Here is a 25,518-nt window from a genome sequence, read left to right as displayed (position 1 = left end):
ACGCAGGCAAGGAGCAAGGAGGTGTATACCTCAAATCAAGCTTTCTGAACAAAGAGAGGCAGAAACCTTTATACTGTCCTTCACAAGGAACTACATACAAACATCATGGACTACATAAGTTATCATGGCACATAAGTGTGCTAAGAAAATGTCATTTTTTCCCCCTTAGTATGTACAGAAGATGGCAGATAAGTCCTGCCCTTGGTGGAGATCTTAACATTTAGTTAGGCCTTAATGAGGCTTAGATTACTTTGGGACACTTTTGAGGCTGATAAAGTGGGTATGACAATCTTAAGGAAGGAACTAGCAACATGCAGCACTCAGGGCCTTGAGGACAATGGAGAGGAAGGGGCAGGTTCAGTTTGATAATGGCTGGGCAGCTGCTAATTGAGCCACACTCAATGCTGTCTATCACCCAAGGTCTTGATGATAATGAACAGGAGAAGCAGGTTTGCTCCATGATGGCGGAGTAGTTGCTGGCTTTGCTCACTGTCAGGACCCTCAGGTAAGACACTCCCCAAACCGGAAGCCCTAAAAAATTTCTCTTCTATGGTCACAGATCACAGTGCTGTTGCATTGATCACCTATCGTGCTCTTGGGGATATTCTCAATGAAAACTATTTTAGTGACAGAAAAGGACTGCAAGAAGTGAAACTGAACTCTCTTGTCGTGAGTGGCACCATTGGCTCGAAGGAAAAAATTGCCCTGTCCAAACCTGTCCTCCTGACCTTTAAACATACTCAGGTGAGCAAAACCAGGGACTGGTTCTACCCAAGAAGACCAGCACAAGTTGCCATTGAGCCAATTCTGAGTCATGGCCACCCCATGGGTGTCAGTGTAGAGCTGTGCTCCGTAGGGAGCTGTCAGTGAATGATTTTGGGGAAGTAGATCATCAGACTTTTCTTCCCAGTTGCCTATGGGTAGGCTTGAACCTCCAACCTTTCAGTTATCATTTGAGCACTTTAACTGTTTGCACCACCCAAGGACTCCATCTAGGGTGCCTTAAAGAGATGTTGGTGCGTTCTCAGGGTTCTGGTAGGGAAATGAATCCAACTCTGATGGTTCAGAGTCAAGAGAACTGACAAGGGATTGCTCACTGTGGCAATCTAACAGACTGGGGCATCATGATTACATTAAGCCTAAATGGATAACAGAGGCACTAGAATTATTGAGCCCAATGAAAACTGGAGGAGTGGAGGAGGGATTGTCCAACTGCAGATGGAAATATTGATAGTTGCTGTCATGTCAGCTCCTACTCTTTGTGACCTTATGTATAACAGAACAAATGTTGCCCAGTCCTGCACTACCTTCGAGATCGTTAGTATGTTTGAGTCCATGGTTGTGGTCACTGTGTTCATCCATCTCACTTAGGGTTTCCCTCACGTTTGCTGCCCTCCACTTTACCAAACACAATGTCCTTTTTTGGTAATTGGTCTTTCCTGATGATGTGTCCAAAGTAATTGAGTCAAAGTCTCCAAAAGTATTTTATGATCCACGGGGTTTTCATTGACTAAGGGAAAACTTCAATGAGATGGGTTGACACAATACCCACAAAAAAGGGCTCAAACATTGCAAAGATCACTCAGATGGTACAGGACCAAGCAACGGTTTGTGCTATTATAATCCCCAGGGCACTGAGATGAGCAGAGAAGGGCAGAATTAAGGAAGAGTAAACTCCATAGCACAGGGGGCAGTGTGAAACTCTTCCCCACAAGTTTTAAAGATAGTGCAATTTTCCTAATCCAGAATCCAACCCAGTGCATCTGTGATTAACCCATAAAGTTCAAATAATAAAAACAGAAAGAGAATCACCTCTATGCTATTCTTTCTCCAGCCTGTTGGTGCGAGAAAAAAACATTTCTGTGTCTACTGGGAAGGATCGACGGATGAGGGCAGCTGGTCAATGAAGGGCTGCTCTCATGTCAAAAGCAACGACTCTCACACCACATGCCAGTGCTTCCATCTGTCCAGCTTTGCTGTCCTCTTGGCTCTTACACCCAAGGTACCAGGATTCACGGTCCTCTCCTCTGAACCTGACTGTGTGCAGTGAGCTGTGAAGTCATCCTCTCTGTATCTTAGAAAAAGACTCTAAGATAAGGACTCAAGTACAAGTAGCTTACTTGGAAGGCGATTCCAGTAAACACCAGTAGGGGGCTGAGCAGGTGAAATAGGAGAAGGATAGAGACCAATACAGAGAGCATTATCACACCAGTCACTTCTGTGGGCAACTGGAGCTCTGGGAGTCAGTGTGGACTACACACCTCAGAGTTATCCCAACTGAGGAATTAGAGAGCTGGGGTATTGATACACCATCTCTTTTCAGTTGTTTGTTGAGAACTGCATCTAGGGGGCACTAATTCTCTGCCATTTTCATGGGCATGGGCAGAGTGACCTCAAGCTAACATAGAAAACACCTCCGGTATTGGGAAGTTGTGTTGGCAAGCCCTACCATGGTCAGGTTCAAGGGGTTCTGGAATCGAAAATATCTGCTACTCTGCAAGAGAGAATCACAGCTAAACCTCCCTGGTCAGACCAAGGGGAAGGTAACTGGCTGTAACCAATGACAAAACATAGCCCCTGAACTTCCCAAGTCTCAATCAGGTCTAAGACAACTCAAGTTTCAAGAAATTTACTCAACTTCTTCCTCTATTTCATTTCTGCTCTCTTTTACTGGGTATTTGCTATGTGACAACCATAGTGTTGAATGCTTTTTATGCATGGCTTCATTTTACTCATTCAACAAATATTTATGCAGTGCCTACTATATGCCAGGCACTGTTCCAGGCATTGGGAATACAGCAGGGATTAAGACAGATAAAAATACCAGCCTACATGGAGATTTTTTGGTTTTTTACATGGAGATTACATTTGAGTGCTGTTCAGTTCAACAGGACCACCACATGTAGTTATTGAGCATTTGAAATGTGGTGAGTGGCACTGAAGAACTGAATTCTTAATTTTATTTCATTTAAATTGATTTACATTAAAAGGCTAAAGCAGTGCAAAATACTTATATGATAAATACAATTTTATTGATTTGATAGGAACACATTCCATTTTCACCAATGAAATTATAGTGCCTGAATTGAGATGCGCTGTCATTTTAAAGGAAACCCTGATGGCATAATGGTTGAGAGCTATGACTACTAACCAAAAGGTCAGCAGTTCAAGTCCACCAGGCACTCCTTGGAAACCCCCTGTGGCAGTTCTACTCTGTTCAATAGAGTCGCCATGAGTCGGAATTGACTTGACCACAACAGGTTTAGTTTAGTTTGTTTGTTTTTTGGTAAGTTTAAAATATGCATTGGGTTTCAAAGACTTAATATGAAAAAAGAAAATATAAAATAACTGATTAATAATTGTTTTACACTGGTTACACATTGAACTGAGAGTATTTTTTATTGTGGTGAGGGCATACACACCAAAACATTCACCAATTCAACAATTTCTACATGTAAAATTCAGTGACATTGATTACTTTCTTCCTGTTGTACAGCCGTTATCACTACTCTCGTCTGAATTATCCCACCACCATTAACAGAAACTCAAAGCCCCCTAAGTAAAAGCTTCCCCTCCCCCAATAATCTTTGGTTTCTGTATATTTGCTTATTTCGTATAAGTGAGGCCATACAGTATTTGTCCTTTTGGAACTGACTTATTTCTGTCAACAAAATGTTTTCTAGGTTCATCCATGTTGTGACATGTATCAGGACTTTATTTGTCTTTATGGCGGAGTAATATTGCATATTTGTGTATACACTACCTTGTATTTATCCATTCATCTGTTGAGCAACGTTTCCGTTGTGTCTACTTTTTGGCTATTCTCAACAGTGCTGCAGTGAACATTGCTGTACACGTTTTGACCTGACAATATTTTAAACATACTAGGTTAAATTAAATATGGTATGACATTAATTTTACCTGTTGCTTTGTACATTGTTTGTTAATGTGGCCACTTAAAAACTTAATTTACATTAGTTGCTCACATGATATTTCTGTTGGACAGCTCTGTTCTAGTGGTTTCAGGTTTTCAACATCCTTATGTGGTCGTTGTAGTTGTTAGGTGCTGTCAAGTCGATTTTGAGTCATAGTGACCCTATGTGACAGAGTAGAACTTCCCCAATGGGTTTTCTAGACTGTGACCTTTACTGGAGCAGGTTGCCAGGTCTTCCTCTTGGGAAATGTAAGGGTAGGTTCAAACAACCAGCCTTTACGATTATCAGCCAAGCACTTAACCGTTGCACCACCATTATTGCCTTCATTTTGAAGATGGGAAAACCAAGTCTCAGAGATGTTAAGCAACTGTCTGGAGAGACCCTTGAGCTGGGAACCCCATCTGACTCGCCATCAGAGCCATAACTGCCAAGTTGGGAAATGTAACGTATTCCTCCTTTTGTGGCTCACAGGACAACCTGGCTTTGGCTGTGATTACCTACGTGGGGCTGAGCCTCTCTCTGCTGTGCCTCCTCCTGGCAGCCCTCACCTTCCTCCTGTGCCGGGCCATCCAGAACACCAGCACCTCGCTCCACCTGCAGCTATCACTTTGCCTCTTCCTGGCCCACCTGCTCTTCCTCGTGGGGGTTGATCAAACTGAGCCTAAGGTAGGTTTTTCAACCAAATAACTTCCTTGTCATAAGCAAATCTTCCCAACTTGTTATGAGAAAAGATGTGGGGAGAGAGGCAAGAATCAGAAGTGAGGGTGTGGCAGGAAAAGTAGGGGTCCCCATTTCAGCTCTGCTCCTGTTTCACTTTGAACAAGACCCATACTTCCTGAGAGGTCATTTAGCAAAGTGACTGGGAGTCAGACTGATCGTATTAGATGGGGTAACATTAGCTGCTATAACAAATAAACCCCAAAATGTCAGTGGCTTAGCGCAACAAAATCAAACCGGTTGCCGTCAAGTTGGTTCTGACAAATGGCGAGCCCATGTGTTTCAGAGTACAGCTGTGCTCCATAGGGTTTTCCATGGCTGTGGTCTTACGGAAGTAGATCACCAGACTTTTCTTCCAAGGCACCTCTGGGTGGATTTGAAGCAATAACCTTTTGGTTAGTAGCTGAGTGCTCAATCATTGTGCCACTTGGGGATTCCCCTTAGTGCAACAGTAGTTAGTTCTTCACTTACATATAAGTGTGGAGTGGGGGACAACAGGTTTGCAGTATGTCTATCCTCCACCCTCAGGCTAATGGAGGCTCTTCCATATTCCATATAGAGCTTCCAAGGTCACCCCAGGGTCCTTGCCATTTGGCCCAAGTGGAATTGGAAAAGATCCTGGTGGGCGTCCCATGAGGATGGCTTGTATGGGCTTGCTTCTCACTATCTATTGGCTAGAATTCAGTCACATGGTCACACCTAACTGCAGTGGAGGCTGGGAAATGTAGTCCCTGGATGGTCAACTGCTTCCTAGTGACAGCCCTATATTCTGGAGTGGGGGTGTTGTTGTTTTTGTTATTAGCTGCTGTCCAGTCAGCCCCCAACTCACGGCAGCCACATGCACGACAGAACAAACACTGCCAATCCTGAGCCATTCCTAGGATCAGTTGCAGATTGGGCTGTTGTGATCCGTAGGGTTTTCATTGGCTGATTTTTGAGAGTCAATAGCCAGGCCTTTCCTCTTAGTCCCTCTTAGTCTGGAAGCTCTGCTGAAACCTACTCAGCTTCATAGCAACAGGGAAGCCTCCACCGATAGGTGGTGATGGCTGTGTGTTAGGTGCATTGACCGGGAATCGAACCTGAGTCTCCCTCATGGAAGGTGAGAATTCTACCACTGACCCACGAATGCCCTCTTTGGAATGAGGGTAGGCTTGAATTTTATTTATAGAGTATGGTTTTGCCACAGTGACCTGCGTTTGAATCTCAACTCTTCTTAAAAAATAATGGTTGCCATAGAGTTGATTACAAATCAAGGTGACCACACGTGTGTCAGAGTCAAGCTCCTCGTTTTACTTGCTACATAACCTTGTTCCCAGATTATTCCCTCACCCTTAATGGAAGTTCAGTGTCCCCTAAGCATTGAATTCTCCTGTATCCGTCCCTGCCTCCCACCTGCCCCTGGAAATCACTAACGAACTTTGGTCTCTCTACCTTTGGGGATGAACGCTGAGAATACCCACTGCCATCGAGTCAATTCCAACTTACAGCGACCCCATAGGACAGAGTGGGATGCCCCACATGATTTCCAAGGCTGTGATCTTTACGGAAGCAGAGTGCCACATCTTTCTCCTGGGTTGAATCACCGACCTTTCAGTTAACAGCCGAGCACTTAGTATCTGATCCACACTTTCAACTCTCCCCCATCTCCAGGTGCTGTGCTCTGTCATTGCTGGGGCCCTGCACTACCTCTACCTGGCCTCCTTCACCTGGATGCTTCTGGAAGGCCTGCACCTCTTCCTCACCATCAGGAATCTCAAGGTGGCCAACTACACCAGCGCAGGCAGATTCAAGAAGAGGTTCATGTACCCTTTTGGCTACGGGATCCCAGCTGTGATCGTGGCTGTGTCTGCAGGCGTTGGACACAAAAATTATGGAACAAATACTCAGTAAGCATGACATGTGTGTTTATGGTGGGAGTGTGTCCATAGCAAGAAACCAAAACCAAACCCATTACCGTCAAGTCGTTCTGACTCATAGCAACCCCATGTGCTATGGAGTAGAACTGCTCAGTAGGGTTTCCTTGATGTAACCTTTACAGAATCAGATCACCAGGCCTTTCTTCTGCAGTGCTGCTGGATGGGTTTGAACCACCCACCTTTTGGTTAGCAACCAAGTGCTTAACTATTACATGATCTGAAATTTAAAAAATCCTAATCCGTTTTCCGGTTGTCCTCCCTTAAGCCTGAATTCAGTGTTCTCTTAGAAACCCCTAGAACAATAGTATTCAGCATCTTTGGAATTGGATCCCTTTTAGAGTTTGGTGAAAGCAAGAGCCTCTTTCTCCAGACGGATATAAACATATAAATACAAAAACCAAACTCGTTGTTGTTGAGGTGATTCTGACTCATGGCAACCCATTATGTCACTGAGTAGAACTGAGCTCCATAGGCTTTTCTTGGCTGTAGTCTTTACGGAAAGGAGCCCGGTCGCCACACCAGTTAAGGACTTGGATGCTAATCGAAAGGTTGGTAGTTCAAACCCATCCAATGGCTGTGTGGGAGATAGACCTGGTGATCTGCTCCCATAAAGATTACAGACTAGAAAACCCTATAGAGCAGTTCTATTCCTTCATATGTGGTCACCATGAGTCAGAACTGACTCCACAGTACCCAGCAGTAACAACAACAATCTTTATGGAAGCAAATCGCCAGGTCTTTCCTCCAAGGCACAGCTAAGTGGGTCCAAACAGTCAATCTTTAGATTAGTAGCCAAATATATATGTACAAAATTTTGAACACCAGTTCAGGCAATTCGGGGACAGGTAAAGCAAATCTGTGTCACCGCATTAAGAACCTGTGAGCTACTTGGTCTGTATGGTTCTGAAAGAGTAGGTTGAATTAATTGAGATCGACCTCACAAGTGTAAACAATAACAATAATAGTAACAACTCTGGAAGGCCCCCAATCCACCAGGGACGGTGCTTCACGTATGCAGTATCTCATGTCATGCTCCCATGGTCCTAGGATGTTGGCACAGGACTCAGTCCGTTTAATAAACTTCCCCAAGGTTGCAGCCGAAAAAAAGAGGAAGCTGGCATTCCCAAGGCAGTGTGCTCTTACTAGCCATGTCTTACTGCCTCTCCAAAGAAGTTCCGCCACCACCCGACTGCCAGTTTGTGGTACTGTGGTGGCTTACATGTTGCTGTGATGCTGGGAGCTATGCCACAGGTATTTCAAATACCAGCAGGGTCACCCATGGTGGACAGGTTTAGCAGAGTTTCTAGACTAAGACAGACGAGGAAGAAAGGCCTCGTGATCTACTTCTGACAATCAGCCAGTGAAAGCCCTATGGATCACAACAGGACACTGTTCGATAGGGTGCTCAAAGATGAGACCCTAGGTTGGAAGGCACTCAAAAAACACAATAGTCGCAACCATGGACTCAGACATACCAATGATCATGGAGACACCACAGGACTGAGCAGTGTTTCGTTCTGCTGTATAAGGGGTTACCATGAATTAGAGCCCTAGTGGTGCAGTGGTTAAGTGTTTGGCTGCCAACAAGAGGTCGGCAGTTTGAAACCACCAGTTGCTCCTTGGAAACCACAGGGGGCAGTTCCACTAGTCCTTCAAGGTCTCTAAGAGTTGGAATTGACTTGATAGCAACAGCCTCTCTCTCTCTCTGTCTCTGATGACCCCTAACAACAACAACAACAAAGAAGTTTGAAAACACTTGTATACAACGGTTAGTTGAAGAAGGTAATATTTTGGCAGTGGGGTTGGCGTTAGGAAGTAGGTGTACATATACTAAAACAACACGTATGGTGATGTCCTTGAAACCAAAAGAGTTGCCCTGTCTTGAGCTTGAGCCCTGTGCACCTCAACGATTCTGCAGGTATGATAGTAGGGTAGATCAAGAATTGGCAAACTTTTTCTGAAAAGGGCCAGTTGGTAGATGTTTTCAGTTTTGTGGTCCGTGTAGTCTCTGTTGCAAGTACTCGGCTCTGCCAGCGTAGTGTGAAAGCAGCCACAGACAATACGTAAATGTATGGGTGTGGTTGTGTGCCAATAAAACTTTATTTACAAAAACCAACAATGGGCTGCAACTGGCCCACAGGCTGTAGTTTGTAAACTCTGGCATAGAACATAAACCTGAGTGCTTTTCTGCCGTCTGAGGGTTGGGGATTGTTTAATTGTTACTTTTACCAGATTCATACTGCCAGGTCTCCTTCCAGAATAAGTTGCACTACCTTTGCCAACAAAGCCATGCCAGAATATAAAGTATTTGGGAAATACAGTACTTGGCACATGGTATATGCTTAATTAGGGTTGATTGCTCATACGGCTGTACATAAATTATTCTTGCTATTTTTCTCATTATAACAATCTTCATAATAACTACATTTATTTTTTTAATGTAAAGAATATATTGTTGTTAGGTGCTGTCAAGTCAGTTCCAACTCATAGCAACCCTATGTACAGCAGAATAAAACACTGAATATATATATCTGTGTGTGTATATATACATATAAAATATAAAGTCAACAATTGAAAAATGGCATGGGCGCAGTGTCTGACCTCCTCTAACTTCACAGTGGGAAAAGAGAACCAAGAACCACAGCCCGAGGGTGATTCCCATGAGGCAGGGGTCAGACATGCCTTCTCTCTCCACCATCTTTACCAATTCTCACGCCAACCATCCCCCCCATGGCACTCTCTACTTCTCTGTTGGCTTCAATTATTCTTTGCAGTGGCCACACAGAGCTCACAGACCACACTCACGATTATGGGGTTTATTAGGGAAGTAACGGTTACAATTCAGGCTCAGAAAAACCCAGGACACAGTTCTTCCAACAGGACAGCCTCTCCCCAGCTGTGCTCACAGCCACGCCTCTCTCTGGCCCTCAGCCTTTGCACGAAGGCACTCAGCTTTCTCTCTCCATGGGCTGGGAAGCCTACCATGCGTCTCCTACTGCAAAGTCACTCCTCCTGGTCTCTCCTTCCTTGGTGGTGGTGGGCTCTTCCTCCCTACTCTGGAACTGGCTGTCTTTCAAGGCAAAACTGACCAATCCCCTTGCTAGGCCACAATCACCCTATTTACACAATCCCACCCAGTCACCTAGGTGGGAGTTACAAGACCATGGCTAGAAAAGCCACTCACAAAAGTAATTAATCCATTGCAAATATATATGTGTAAATAAAACAAAACCTGTGCCATTTCAACCTTTTTTACATGTATAATTCAGTGACATTAATTATGTTCGTCACTACTATCCATTTCCAAAAATTACCATCTTTCTTAAGAGAAGCTCAGGGTATCCGAACAAATGGCTCCCACTCCCACCCACCTACCCTCTCTCCCCTGGAAACCGTTAATAAAATTTGGTCCCTATGTTGTTGTTATTAGGTGCCATCTACTCTGTTCCAGTTTACGGTGACCTAACATACAACAGAAGGAAACACAGCCGGGTGCGGCGCCATCCTCACAATTGTTGTTATGCCCGAGCCCATAGTTGTAGCCACTGTGTCAATGCATCTCATTGAGGGCCTTCCTCTTATTCGCTGACTCTCTACTTTACCAAGCATAAAGTCTTTCTCCCGGGACTGGTCCCTCCTTATAACATGTCCTAAGTAAGCAAGACGAAGTCTCATCATTCTTACTTATAATGACCATTCTGGCTGTACTTTCAATACAGATTTGTTCGTTCTTCTGGCAGTCCATGGTATATTCAATAATCTTGGCCAACATCATAATTCAAAGGCATCAATTCTTCTTTGGTTTTTCTTATTCATTGTCCAGCTTCCGCATGCATATGAGGCAATGAAAAACAACATGGCTTGGATTCTCGGGTGCACCTTAGTCCTTAAAGTTACGTCTTGGCTGTTTAACACTTTAAAGAGGCCTTTCTCAGAAGATTTGCCCAATGCAATGACTGCCGCTTCCATGGGCATTGATTGTGAGTCCAAGTGAAATGAACTCCTTGACAACTTTAATCCTTTCTCTGTCGCAATGTTGCTTATTGGTTCACTTGTAAAGATTTTTGTTTTCTTTATGTTGAGATGTAAGCCATATTGAAGGCTGTGGTCTTTGATCTTCATCGGTAAGGTCTTCAAGTCCTCTTCACTTTCAGCAAGCAAGGTTGTGTCATCAGCATATGGCAGGTTGTTAATGAGTCTTCCTCCAATCCTGATGCCATGTGTTTCTTTATATAGTCGAGCTTCTTGGATTATTTGCCCAACATAGAGATTGAACAAGTATGGTGAAAGGGTATAACCCTGACACACATCTTTCTTAACTTTAAACCATGCAGTATGCCCTTGTTCTCTTTAAACGACTGTCTCTTGATCCCCGTTCTTCACAGTGTTATCCATAATTTGTTACAATTCACACAATCAAATGCCTTTGCATAGTCAATAAACACAGGTAAACACCTTTCTGGTAATCTCTGCTTTCACCCAGGATCCATCTGGCATCAGCAATGGTATCCCTGGTTCCACATCCTCTTCTGAATCTGGCTTGAATTTCTGGCAGTTCCCTGTTGATGTACTGCTGCAGCCGCTTTTGAATGATCTTCAGGAAAATTTTCCTGTGTGTGAAATGAGATTGTTCCATAATTTCCCCATTCTGTTGAATCACGTTTCTTTGGAATGAGTACGTATGTGGATCTCTTTCATTTGTTTGGCCAGGTAGCTGTCTTTCAAATTTCTTGACACAGACTTGTGAGTGCTTCCAGCGCTGCTTCCATTTGTTGAAACATCTCCACTGGTATTCTGTCAATTCCTGGAGCCTTGTTTTACACCGATGCCTTCAGTGCAGCTTGGACTTCTTCCTTCAGTAGCATTGGTTCTTGATCACATGCTACCTCCTGAAATGGTTGAGTGTCAACCAATTCTTTTTGATGCAATAATTCTGTGTATCCTTTCCATCTTCTTTTGATGTCACCTGTGTCATTTAATATTTTCCCCACAGAAACCTTCGGTATTGCAACTTGAGGCTTCAGTTTTTTCTTCAGTTCTTTCCCCTGGAGAAATGCTGAGTATGTTCTTCCCATTTGGTTTTCTATCTCCAGGTCTTTGCACATTTCATTATCATACTTCACTCTATCTTCTCAAGTCATCCTTCGAAATCTTTTGTTCAGCTCTTTTACTTCCTCATTTCTTCCTTCCGCTTCAGCTACTCTACGTGCAAGAGCAAGTTTCAGAGTTTCTTCTTTTTTTATTGTGCTTTAAGTGAAAATTTACAATTCAAGTCATTCTCTCATACAAAAAGTTATACACACATTTTTATATGACCCTAGTTGCTCTCCCTACAGTGTGACAGCACTCTCCTCTCTACTCTGTATTTCCCGTGTCCATTCAACCAGCTTCTTTCCCCCTCTGCCTTCTCATCTCGCCTCCAGACAGGAGCTGCCCACGTAGCCTCATGTGTTTACTTGAGCTAAGAAGCACAGTCCTCACCAGTATCATTTTATGTCTTATAGTCCAGTCTAATCTTTGCCTGAAGAGTTGGCTTTGGGAATGGTTTTAGTTTGGGCCGTGACCTCTGGGGTCCCCCCAGTCTCAGTCAGACCATTAAGTCAGGTCTTTTTACTAAAATTTGAGGTCTGCATCCCACTTTTCTCCTGCTGCATCAGGAATTCTCTGTTGCGGCAGTCATTGGTGGTAGCCAGGCACCATCTAGTTCTTCCTGTCTCAGGCTGTTGGAGTCTCTGGTTTATGTGGCCTTTTCTTTCTCTTGGGCTTATATTTTCCTTGTGTCTTTGGTATTCTTCATTCTTCTTTGCTCCGGGTGGGTTGAGACCAATTGACTTACTTCAGATGGCCGCTTGCTTGCTTTTAAGACCCCAGATGCCACTCACCCAAGTGGTCAGAGTTTCTTCTGACATCTTTTTTGGCCTTTTCTTTCTTTCCTGTCTTTTTAATGACCTCTTGCTTTCTTTATGTATGATGTCCTTAACTTCATTCCACAACTCGTCTGGTTTTCAGTTATTAGTGTTCAATGCGTAAAATCTATTCTTCAGATGGTCTCTAAATTCAGGTGGGATATATATATATATATATATATATATATATATATATATATATATATATATATATATATATGGAAACCCTTGTGGTATACTGGTTAAGTGCCACGGCTGCTAACCAAAAGGTCAGCAGTTCGAATCTGCCATGCGCTCCTTGGAGACCCTACCAGACAGTTCTACTCTGTCCTATAGGGTTGCTATGAGTCGGAATTGACTCGACGGCAGTGGTTTTGGTTTGGTTTATATATATATATATGTATGTATGTACAGTGTTCAAGTCCAGATAGTAATGGTATCTAATGGTTGTAAGTGCTAGGCACTATTTTAAGGCTTGATGCCCGTTAGCTTTCACGTGCATATGAGGTGATTTAAAAGACCATGGCTTGGGTCAGGTGCACCTTAGTCATCAAAGTGTTATCTTTGCTTTTGAATCGTGGTTTTTGTGAAGAATATCAAATATATCATGGACTGACAGAAGAATGAACAAATACATCTTAGAAGAAGTATGGCCAGAATGCTTCTTAGACGCAAGGATGGTGAGACTTCATCTCATGTACTCTGGACACGTTATCAGGAGGAACTAGTCCCTGGAGAGGGACATCACACTTGGTAGAGCGTCAGCGAAAAAGAGGAAGACCCTCAACGAGATGGATTGACACAGTGGCTACAACAATGGGCTCAAACACGACAATGATTGTGAGGATGGTGCTGGACTGGGCATCATTTCCTTCTGTTGTACATAGGTTCACTACGAATCAGAGCCAACTTGGCACCATCTAACAACACTGTTGGTTCACTGAACTCTCACAACAACAAGACACATTAGTATTATTACCAGCAGCAGCTCAACTTATTCGGCTGCAGCACCAAAGTTTGGGTAACTTGCCTAATTGGTGGGTGGGAGGGAAGGTGGGATTTGAACGCAGACTGTTTCATATATGAGGCTATATGAAATCAGCTTGAAGACAACTGGTAACTGGTCTCCTCCCAAGGACTAGGCAGCTAATGCTTTCCATTCTTTCAACAGTTGCTGGCTGAAACTTGATAAAGGCTTCATCTGGAGTTTCATGGCACCGGTGGCCATCATTATCTTGGTAGGTAACCAGGAGCAAGTACATTGGTGTGCTAGCACTGGAGCCCTGGTGGCACAGTGGTTAAGAGCTCAGCTTCTAACTAAAAGGTCCCTAGTTCGAATCCACCAGCCACTACTCAGAAACCCTATGAGGCAGTCTTGCTCATCCTATTGGGTTGCTATGAGTCAAAATCAACTCAACCGCAATGGATCTTTTTTGGTTCAGTGCTGGGTTAAGGAGTCCTGGGGACACAAACGGTTAAGCACTCCAGCTGCTAACTGAAAGATCAGTGGTTTGAGTCCACCCAGCGACTTCTCAGGAGAAAGACCTGGTTATCTGCTCCCATAAAGATCACAGTCTAGGAAATCCCTTGGGGGCAGTTCTACTCTGTCATATAGGGTAGCTATGAGTCAGAATCCACTTGATAGCACACAATAGCAACAACAGAGTTGAGTTGCTCACAGAGAATGTCATATCTTATCTGTTAAAGTGGAAATGAGATAAAGATAAGGAAATTTAACCTTACATGATCCATCTCTCACCTTTGAGACGCTGTCTTTGCTAGACTTTCCCTAGCAAGTGTTCAGTTCTGAACACACTACCTTTAAGATGCCTATGAAATATTCAAGTTTAGGTATCAGGTTGTTGCTGTTGTCGTCTTTAGCCGTTGAGTCGGGTCTGACTAATGGTGACCCCAAGTGTTAGAGCAGAACTATGCCAGAGGGCTTTTCAGGCTGCAGTCAGTCAAGAAATCAAATGACACATTGCATCGGGCAAATCAGCTATAAAAGACCTCTTTAAAATGCATGAGAACTAAGGTGCACCTGACCCAAGTCATGGTATTTACAATCACCTCTTATGCATGCGAAAGCTGGACAATGAATAAGGAAGACCGAAGAAGAATTGATGCCTTTGAATTACGGTGTTGGCAAAGAATATTGAATATACATGGACTGCCAAAAAAAAAATGAACAAATCTGTCTTGGAAGAAGTACACCAGAATGCACCTTAGGAGCAAGGATGGCGAGACTGCATCTCACATACCTTAGAAGCATTATCAGGAAGAGCAGTCCCTGGAAAAGAACATCATGCTTGGTAAAGTAGACGGTCAGTGAAAAAGATGAAGACCCTAAATGAGATAGATTGACACAGTGGCTGCGACAATGGGCTCAGACATAGTAAGGATCGTGAGGATGACATAGGACCAGGCAGTGTTTTCTTCTGTTGTACATAGGTTCGCTATGAGTCGGAATGGACTCAAGGACACCTAACAACAGTCTTTATGGGAAGCGGATCACCAGGCCTTTTCTTCCACAGTGTTTCGGAGCCGGTTTGAACCTCCAACCTTTCGGTTACTTGCTAAGTGCAAACCGTTTGTGTCACCCAAGGCTTTAGACATCAGGTAGCCAAGTGAATATGTAAGCACGTTGTAAGTCAGTATGAAAGCACCCACAGACAACATGTAAATGAATCCGTGTGGCTGTGTTCCAATAAAACTTTATTTACAAAAACAAGCAATGGAATGCATACTGGATTTGGCCCATGGGCCCTAGAGTGTAGACTGCTCCTGCTCAGCCACCTGTGTGGGTTCTTCTTGTCAGTATAGGAGCTCTCAGGGCTGATCCATAAACTTCCTCTCTTCCCTACCTACACTCACTCCCTTGTGATCCCCTCCAGTCCATAGCTTTCAATACTTACCTTATCCTGACAACTCCCAAATGTAAGCACCCAGCCTGGACTTCTCAACTCCAGACTTACAGATCCAACCTGGTTATCTGACATCTAAAGGGGGCAGTGGTGGCTCAGTGGTAGAATTATCGCCTTGCATGTGGGAGACCCTGGTTCTATTCCTGACCAGTGCACCTCGTGTGCAGCCACCACTCATCTGTCAGAGGAGGCTTGAGGGTTGCCGTGATGCTGGACAGCTTATAGCAGAGCTTCCAGACTAAGGCAGATTAGGAAGAAAAGCCCGGTGATCTACTTCCAGAAATCAGCAACGAAAACTCTATGGATCACAGCAGTCCAATTTGGGGATGGCAAGAGATTGAGCAGCGTTTCATCCCATTGTGCATGGGGTTGCCGTGAGCCAGGGGCTGAGTAGACAGCAGCTAACAATAACAATAACAACCTGACATCTAAACTTGAGTATTTCATGGGCATCTTAGAGTGTTCTAAACCAACTCTTGATTTGAACTCTTCTTCCAAGTTGCTCTTTCCCCAATTCTATTGGTGGAACCTTCTTCCTCCTGAGTCCTTAGTTTATTAACCCTGGAATCACCTCGCTCTGCTCCTTCTCTCACATGCCACGTGCAATTCATTGGTAAATCCTGTGTCATTTTCATGGTTGTTGGTGTGCTCAAGTCCGTTGTACAGGCACTGTGTATTGTGAGTGTCTTCCAACCTAGGAGGCTCACCTTCCAGCATTATATCAGACATTATTCTGTTGCGACCCATAAGGTTTTCACTGGCTAATTTTCAGAAGTAGATCACCAGGCTTTTCTTCCTAGTCTGTTTTAACATGGAAGCTGCACTAAAACCTGTCCACCATGGATGACCCTGAAATACTAGTGGCAGAGTTCCAGCATCACAGTCACAGGCAAGCCATCACAGTCTGACAAACATCAGATGGGAGGTGATCATGTCAAGTTAGGTGGCAAGTAATGGACTGCAAAAAAAAAAAATTCTAAGCCAATTTTTCACACTTTCCACAGATAAACTTGGTGTTTTACTTCATAGTTCTGTGGATTTTGAAAAGCAAACTTTCTTCCCTCAATAAAGAAGTTTCCACCATTCAGAATACCAGGTAAGAAAGCAACATACTCAGTAGTATCCACAGAGTTGTCCTTACATCATGTTTCTGCAGGACCACCCTGCCTGGGAAGATGCCTGTAGAAAATACGGTATAGATTTTCCTGGTACTAGAGGAAGAGTATGAGAGAAGAACTTGTAGAAGATGTAAAAAACTATGATTTTCAAGTGACTCTTGAAAAAAAAATTTTTTTTTCTTCCACTGCCTCATTTGTTTACACAGCCGACATCCATCGAGTGTCTCCTTTGTGTGACACGGTCTTCATATGAAATTAGTGCCAAGATTGTCAACATCATCTGTTTGTCCCCCAAGAATCCACCCACTTCTGGAGTCCATTCTCCTTGGTTATAGCAACTCTGTTCTCATGGGTGCTGACCCAAACTATTTAAAAATAATGATTGAAAAAAAATGAGTCAGCATCAGCTCAGTGGCCATGGGTTATATATAGGAAGTTCCTGAGTGATACAAACAGTTAAGTGCTCAGCTACTGTCATGGATTGAACTGTGTTCTCCAAAAATGTGTGTCAACTTGGCTAGGCCATGATTTCCAGTATTGTGTGATTGTCCACCATTGTGTCAACTGGTGTGATTTTCCTGTGGGTTGTAAACCCCACCTGTCTTAGTTATCTAGTGCTGCTATAACAGAAATGCCACAAGTGGATGGCTTTAACAAATAGAAGTTTATTCTCTCACAGTTTTGGAGGCCAGAAGCTGAATTCAGAGCACCAGCTCTAGGAGAAGGCTTTCTCTTTCTGTCAGCTGTGGATGAAGGTCCTTGTCATCAATCTTCCCTGGTCTAGGAGCTTCTCAGAGCCAGAATCCAAAGGATGTGCTCCCTTCCTGGGTCTTCATTCTGTGTGGCATGAGGTCCCCCCACCTCTCTGCTGGATTCTCTCTTTTATATCTCAAAAGAGATTGACTCAAGATATAGCCTAATCTTATAGATTGAGTTCTGCCTCGTTAATAAACTGCCTCTAATCCTGCTTCACTAATATCATGTTGTTGTTGTTAGGTGCGGTTGAGTCAGTTCCGAGTCATAGATACCCTGTGAAAAATAGAACAAAACAGTGCCCGGTCCTGCACCCTCCTCACAATCATTGTTATGCTTGAGCCCATTGTTGCAGCCACTTGTCAGTCCATCTTGTTGAGGATCTTCCTCTTTTTCACTGACCTTCTACTTTACCAAGCATGATGTACTCAACTTTGAGGAGGCAGCTCTTCCCCAGTCGCATTTTGAGTGCCTTCCAAACCAGGGGGCTCATCTTCCAACACTATATCAGACAATGTTCCGGGCCTATTCACGAGGTTTTTACCGGCTAATTCTTTTCAGAAGTAGACTGCCAGGTCTTCTTCCTAGTCTGTCTTAGTCTGGAAGCTCAGCTGAGACCTGTCCACCATGGGCGACTCTGCTAGGATTTGAATACCGGTGGCATAGCTTCCAGCATCACAGCAACATGGAAGCCCCCACAGTACGACAAACTGACAGACATGTGGGGGTCATGAACATCATAGAGGTAGGATTTACAACACACAGGAAAATCACATAAGATGACAAAATGGTGGAGAGTCACACAATACTGGGAATCAGGGCCTAGCCAAGTTGACACACATTTTGGGGGGACACAATTCAATCCATAAGACTTCCCCTATGATATCAATGAAGTAGGATTAGATGCAGTTATGTTCATGAGGCAGAACTGAATCTACAAGATTGGGTTGTATCTTGAGTTGATCTCTTTTGAGATATAAAAGAGAGAAGCAAGTAGAGAGTCAGATGGATCTCCTACCACCAAGAATGAAGAACCTGGAACATAGTGCGCCCTTTGGCCCGTTGGTCCCTGCACTGAGAGGCTCCTAGATGAGGGAAAGGTTGATGACAAGGACCTTCCCCAGAGATGACAGAGAGAGAAAGCCTTCCCCCAGAGCTGGCTCCTGGAATTCAGACTTCTAGCCTCCTAGACTGTGAGAATAAACTTCTGTTTGTTGGAGCCATCAACTTGTGGTATTTCTATTATAGCAGCACTAGATAACTAAGACAGCTACTAACCGAAAGATTGGCAGTTCCAAACTACCCAGAGGCATCGCCAAAGATAGGCCTGCTTCTAAAAGGTCACAGCCTTGAAGACTCTATGGAGCAGTTGTATTGTGCTCACATGAGGTCACCATATGTTGGAATTGACTTGATAGCAACTAACGACAACAAAAAGAAGTATAATATGTTGATATAAATATTTATATCATATTTAAAATATTTACATTATATTGAAATCTTGTTATCCCATTGCCTTTGAGTCGATTGCAACTCATAGCGACCATATACGGTACAGTGGTTAAGCGTTCAACTGCTAACCAAAATGTGGGCAGTTTGAATCCACCAGCCGCTCCTTGGAAACCCGATGAGGTAGTTTTACTCTGTCCTAGAGGGTTGCTATGAGTCGGAAAGCTTGTTATAATAAGAAGTTATTTTGTTTACTTATAAATATTTCTGTTATATGCTATATAATATACAATAATATTGATTTTATATACTATATTATACATAATAGAATAAAAAGAATATATATATATATATATTCCAAATATAATAAATAAAATATATTGTTTAAAAGAAAAAAACAGTTGCCATCCAGTCCGTTCTGCCTCATGTCGACCCCACGTGTGTCAGAGTAGAACTGGGCTCCACAGGGCTTTCAGTGGCCGTGACCTTTCAGAAGTAGATTACCAGGCCTTTCTCCTGAGGCACCTCTGAGTAGGTTCAAACCAACAACCTTTTGGTTAGTAGCTGAGAGATTAACTCTTTGCATCACCCAAGAACTCCTTAAGTGCTTAATAAATGGAGTTTTCATTACTCTTTTTCTTTTTTTTTCCCCCAGAGTCATGACATTTAAAGCCATTGCTCAGCTATTTATCCTGGGCTGTTCTTGGGGCCTTGGTTTTTTTATGGTTGAAGCAGTAGGGAAGACAGCTGGATTAGTCATTGCCTACATGTTCACCATCATCAATGTCCTGCAGGGAGTTTTGCTCTTCGTGGTGCACTGTCTCCTTAATCACCAGGTAAGGCTAATTATTTCCTCACTTGCTAGATAGCCCCAAAATCTTATGGAATAGCTACTCATATTCTCATCCTTCATTTTGCATTTTTGGGTTGCCTGGATTCTATGGAGAGGGTCTGCCAAGTGCTCTGGGCCTCATCTTTTCAGCAACGTAATATACGTCTTAAGAGCATTGTAACAGTCAGAATAAAGGTCAGTTACACTGCAAGAACAAATAGCACTCTACTGATCCAAAGGGGAATGTAGAGCAGAATTCCAAAATCTCATGGAATCCAGACTTACTGGAGTCACTGAGGCTGGATGAATACCTGAGATAATCTTTAAACCTTAAACTGAAACTATTCCTGAAATCATCTTTACACCAAACAATAGTTTAGCTTAACTAGTAAAGAATGTTTGCCTTGAGCATTGTGCTCTTTTAAAGAATTATCTCTCTGTAAGTGATCAAATTGACAAAAGCAACTCAAAAGATTAGATGAGCTTAGAGGGCAGTGAGTTCTGTTAATGATGGTAGAATACTTTGGAAAATGATAGCAAAGATGGTTGTGCAAGTTGAAGAATGTAACCGATGTCACTGAATTGTACCTGTAGAAATTGTTTAATTGTTATCCATTTTGATGCGTATATTTTCACCAAAAACAAAACAAAAAAAAACAATTAGCCCTCCCCCAATCTTGGTGGTTTACAACAGTAAAGGTTTATTTCTTGCTGGTGCCACATACCTGTGGTTTGTTACCCATTGCGTTCACTCTGGGATCTAGGCTGAGAGGGCAGCCCTGGTGTAGAACATGGGTGATCTCATGGCCAAGGAAAAAGAGATCAAGGCAAAGCACATCTTCACTCTCTTGAAGCTTCTGCTTAGAAGTGACACACATCACTTCTGCCCTCATGCCATTGGCCAAAGCAAGTCATAGGCCATACCTGAATTCACCTTGGAGAGAAAGAATAATCCTCCTGTAGGGAAGTGTACTATTGGGAGGGACATTGGACTATTTGGGACAATATACCACAAGTTCTCAACACCCGTGGGAGCAGCAGTCAGAAATCAAACAATGAACTGGGCAAATCTGCTGCAAAAAACCTCCTTAAAGTTTGGAAAAACAAAGATGTTACATTTAAGGGCTAAGGCACGCCTGACCCAAGCCACGGTATTTTCAATTGCCTCATATGCATGTGAAAGCTGGACAACGAATAAGGAAGACTGAAGAAGAATTGATGCCTTTGAATTGTGGTGTTGGCGAAAAATATTGACTATACCATGGACTACCAGAAGAACGAACAAATCTGTCTTGGAAGAAATACAGCCAGAATCCTCCTTAGAAGCAAGGATGGCGAGATTTGTCTCAAACACTTTGGACATTTATCAGGAGGGACCAACCCCTGAAGAAGGACGTGCTTGGTAAAGTAGTTGTTGTTGTTAGGTGCCCTTGAGTGTGTTCTGACTCATAGCCACCCTATGCACACAGAACAAAACACTGCCCGGTCCTGCGCCATCCTCACAATTGTTGCCATGCTTGAGCCCATTATTGCACCCACTGTGTCAATCCATCTCATCAAGGGTCTTTCTCTTTTTTGCTGACCCCTCTGCTTTCTCCAGAGATGGGTCCCTCCTGATAACACGGCCAAAGTCTGTAAGATGAAGTCTTGCCATCCTTGCTTCTAAGGAGCATTCTGGTTGTACTTCTTCCAAAACTGATTTGTTCTTTCTTTTGGCAGTCCATGGTATAGTCAATGTTCTTCACCAACACCACAATTCAAAGGCACGAAGTAGAGAGGGTCAGTGAAAAAGAGGAAGACCCTCAACAAGATGGATTGACACAGTGGCTGCAATGGTGGGCTCAAGCATAACAACAATTGTGGGATGACACAGGACTGGGCAGCGGGTTTCGTTCTGTTTTGCATAGGGCCGCGATGAGTTGAAACTGACTCGGACCTAACATCAACAACACAAGCTCATAGAGACTTTAGCTCTAATCCAAGTTCTTCCACTGAGTATGTTGCTGTGTAATGTTGGATGGGCTTCTTACCCTCTCTGAGCCTCAGATTTTTCATCTGCAAATGTGGCAATATCTACCTTACAGTGTTGAGGATTAAATGAGATAATGCAATATAAATCTCCCAGCACAGTACTTGGCAGACATTAAGTTCTCATTGAGGGTCATTATCACAATTTTACTCTTCACATAGATTAGGAAGAGCTTTCCTGGCTTTGTCCTTTGAGACTGAATGGAAGTAATGGCAGTTCAGATGCTGGTTACCAACAGACCAGTTTTCCACTTTCTTAATTCCTTTCCAATTCTTTAGTGCCTTCTGAGTGCTTGGTACTCCCCACACACAGAAGAAGTAAAATACAACTTACTTGTCTTGGCAAAATAATGCTGATTATTAACCATTTAACAGTCATCTTTAACACGTTAAGGAGGTTCAAGGAAGGCAATTCATGGGATCACAAGGGGCGGTTTAGTAGAGTGGTTAGTGCTAGAGTTCTGAAGTAAGAATGACAAGATTTTGAATGTTGGGTGTGCGACCATGGCCAAGTCAATTTACCTCCAAGAGCCTCAACTTCTTCATCATTAATTGAGGGTGAGAGGAACACTCTTCCTCATCAGATTAAATGAAATTGCATATAAAGTGCCTGGAAAGTAACTTGTTCTTCGGTGCCGTCAAGTCGATTCTGACTCATATTGACCCCATGTCACAGAGTAGAACTGCATGACAGGATTTTCTAGGCTGTAGTCTCTACAGAAGCAGATCGCCTGGTCTTTCTTCTGTGGAGCCTTTAGGTGAGTTTGAACCACCAACCTTTATTAACAACCTAGTGCTTAACCATTGCACCACCAGGGCTCCTTGGAAGATCGCTTCTGTTCAATAAAAGGTGGCCTTCATCATTATCATCATCACCACCACCACTATCATCATTGTCTTCATCAACATTATATTTCACCATAATTACTTTTATCACCATCGTTGGCACCATAATCACCTTCGTCATCTCCATCATCATGACCACCTATATCACCATCGTCATCTTCATCAACATCATATCATCACCTTCATCATCACCATAATCACTTCCATTATCATCATCATCACCATAATCACCTTCATCATCTCCATCGTCATCACCACTTACATCATCACCATCATCATCATCATCATAATCCATCATCATCACCATATATTGAGCCCTTATGATGCCTGGCACTTAGCAAGCACCCTTTCCATAGCTGAGAAAGTTTAATTTGAATAAAATGAACCAGCATGAGCGTGGCCAAGACTGCATACAAAACCCCTGAAAGAATAGCAGAAGGTAGGGCTTGGCATCTGTACCTCTAGCCTCCCGTTTTAGGGTCCTTTCTTTTGCACAAGCTCTGGATGTAATAAAAATGTAACCTCTATATTCTTGAAACTTCCAGGTGCAAATAGAATACAAGAAATGGTTTACTGCAAAGTGGAAAGGAGTTGAAGTGGAAAGCACTGAGATGTCTCGGTCTACTACCCACACCAAAATGGTAAGATCCTCCTCTCTGCAATGCCATGGACTTGTCTGAACCCAACATCTTGTGCTACCAGGAGCTTCCTGGTTCCTTGATGTGAAAGAAAAGAGAGATTGCATTAGCTTCCTGCCATTGTGCAGCTGAGTTTCTGTTTTTTGAGACCACAGCCAGAAAAACTCTTCCTTCGTTCCTTCCCTCCTTCCTTCTTTCCTTCCTTCCTTTCCTACTTCCTGCTTTCCTTCCTCTTTCCCTTCTGCCCCTTTTCTTTCTCTTTCTTGTTTCTTTCTTTCTTTCTTTCTACTTCTTCCTTCCTTCCTTCCTTTTTACAGTCTTTCCACAGATATCCAAAGGATGTTTGTCCAGATGTCATCATTTATTTAACAAATATTTATTCGGTGTCTAGTATATGCCAGGCACTGTTTTCGGTGCTGAGGAAAAAACCTTACAATCGTGATTGATCCTCACAGGTGCCATCACTGTAGTGTTTAAGTGCAGCCTAGTTTCAAATCCCAGATCCACCACTTATACGTTGCCTAACCTTGAGCAAGTGACTTAACTTCTCATGCCTCAGCTTCCTCATCTGTAAAATGGGGGTAGTATGGGTTACCACTATCTATCTCATCATGAGGATTGAATGTGGTCATATAAAGGCTTACAATGCTCCTGGCATGCAGGAAACACGTGGCGTTTATAAAAAGATAAAATTAAAACAGAAACTAAAAAAGAACCATCATCCTGGTGTTCTTTGGGAAATGGCTGCAGAGTCAAATATTGGAGCATCTTTAATGAGCATCGGACCATTCCGAAATTCTAGCTGTCATCTCTAGGCATACTAGAAGTTTTAGTTAACTTTGGAGGTGTTAATTTCTCTTGGGAGCCCCCAGGTGGTGCAAAAAGTTAATGGGTTCGACCGCTAACTGAAAAGTTAGAGGTTGAAGTCATCCAGAGAAGCTTCAGAAGAAAACCCTTCTGAAAAATCAGCCATTGAGAACCCTATGGGGCACAGTTCTACTCTGACACACATGGGCTCACCAGGAGTTGTAGGTGACTTGACAGCATCTGTTTTGGTGTGGTACTTTCTCTTCAGCTTTTCTCCATATTATCTCCCCCAATTAGGAGACTCTGGAGAAGCCATCAGAGTTTGTACAGAAAAAAGACACCAAAGACACTGTGTCCACCCAACCAGAGCCACCAGCTGATCTTGCTGCTGTTTCCTGGCTAAAGACAAAGGAATGATCTGCTGATCGATGGAGCCCCTTGTGGTCACATGTGGCCTGGACACGTGCCACCACGTACATCTCTTCCCTGTGCTGTGTTGACTCCTTCCCGTATTTTGGTCTCTATTGGTCTCTAGTTCCCTAGAAAGAATGGGTCACATGGAGAATTCTTAAAACCAGCATCCTGTAGCAGATCATGAGCCATTACCTGCTCAAGGGATGGTTTTGTTTTTGTTGATGTTTTGTTTTTGGTATCTCATTTTTTCATTCTTGTTCAAAGTATAAACAGTAAAACAAAACAAGCCAATTCAACAATTTCTACAAGCACAATTCAGTGATATTGGTTACATTCTTCAACTGTACAACCATTGTCACCCCCCTCTACCAAACTGTTCCTCCTCAATTAACATAAACTCACTGCCACCTCAGCTTCCTACCTGACCTTTCCAGTTGCTGTGGTCAATTTGATCCCATAGACATAATTCTTCCAAAGAGCACACTGTTCGAGGCAGACATTAGTTACTAAATAAGCTAAGTTAGTTGTTGTTTGGTTTACAGACTACTTTGGGAGATATTTTTGGTTTAGGGTTTAAAGAATTCTTTCAGGAAAACAATTTCAGGGGTTTGTCCAGCCTCAATGGCTCCAGAATGTCTGGATTCCATAAGAATTTGAAATTGTTCTGCATTTTACCACTTTGATCAGGATTCTTCTATAAAATCTTTGATCAAAATGTTCGATTACAGTAGCCGAGCACCATCCACTTTCTTCTGGTCTCATGGCAAAGGAGGTAGTTGTTGATGGAGGCAATTAGTCACACATGCCATTTCTTCCGTCTCTTCCTGACTCTTCTTTCTCAGCTGCTTCAGGTGAATAGAGACCAAGAGTTGTGTCTTGGATGGCTTGCAAGCTTTTAAGACCCCAGGCACTATGCAAGGAGCCAGGAGGTAGAACAGAAGCACTAAAAACGACACTAGGTCAATTACCTAGGATGTCTCAAGGGGTGCTTTTGAATAATGTGGGAAATGGGGTTGAGTTTCTGACCCCTTGGCTAACACCTGGATTTAGTTCACAGCACCCTCTCTTGCCTCCGCCTCTCCCCATTCCTCTCCCCGACTTGTATGGTGTTGCATTTTATGCCCCCAAAAACCTTTCATAACTCAACGTTTGCCTAACTCAGTATTCTCCATATGGACAAATATTAAAAGGGACGGTTGTATTCTTGGAACACGAAAATACACCATCACTCATGC

At 43.2% G+C, this 25,518-nt stretch overlaps 1 protein-coding gene across 1 annotated transcript in view; it reads left to right on the top strand.

Annotated features, from left to right (window-relative positions):
* The window catches only part of LOC126072018 (adhesion G protein-coupled receptor E4-like), a 150,342-nt gene extending 125,758 nt beyond the window's left edge, over positions 1 to 24,584 (top strand). Inside the window, exons 2-6 of the mRNA XM_049876614.1 lie at positions 13,646 to 13,712; positions 16,403 to 16,494; positions 19,374 to 19,554; positions 22,970 to 23,065; positions 24,167 to 24,584. Coding sequence (XP_049732571.1) covers positions 13,686 to 13,712; positions 16,403 to 16,494; positions 19,374 to 19,554; positions 22,970 to 23,065; positions 24,167 to 24,286 — 516 coding nt within the window. The 5' untranslated portion in view covers positions 13,646 to 13,685 and the 3' untranslated portion in view covers positions 24,287 to 24,584. The remainder of the gene's footprint in view (positions 1 to 13,645; positions 13,713 to 16,402; positions 16,495 to 19,373; positions 19,555 to 22,969; positions 23,066 to 24,166) is intronic.
* Positions 24,585 to 25,518: the final 934 nt, after the last annotated feature.

The sequence above is a fragment of the Elephas maximus genome, chromosome 3, assembly GCF_024166365.1.
Source record: "Elephas maximus indicus isolate mEleMax1 chromosome 3, mEleMax1 primary haplotype, whole genome shotgun sequence".
NCBI classification, from domain to species: Eukaryota; Metazoa; Chordata; class Mammalia; order Proboscidea; family Elephantidae; genus Elephas; species Elephas maximus.
This window is presented reverse-complemented; position numbering and strand designations above follow the sequence as displayed.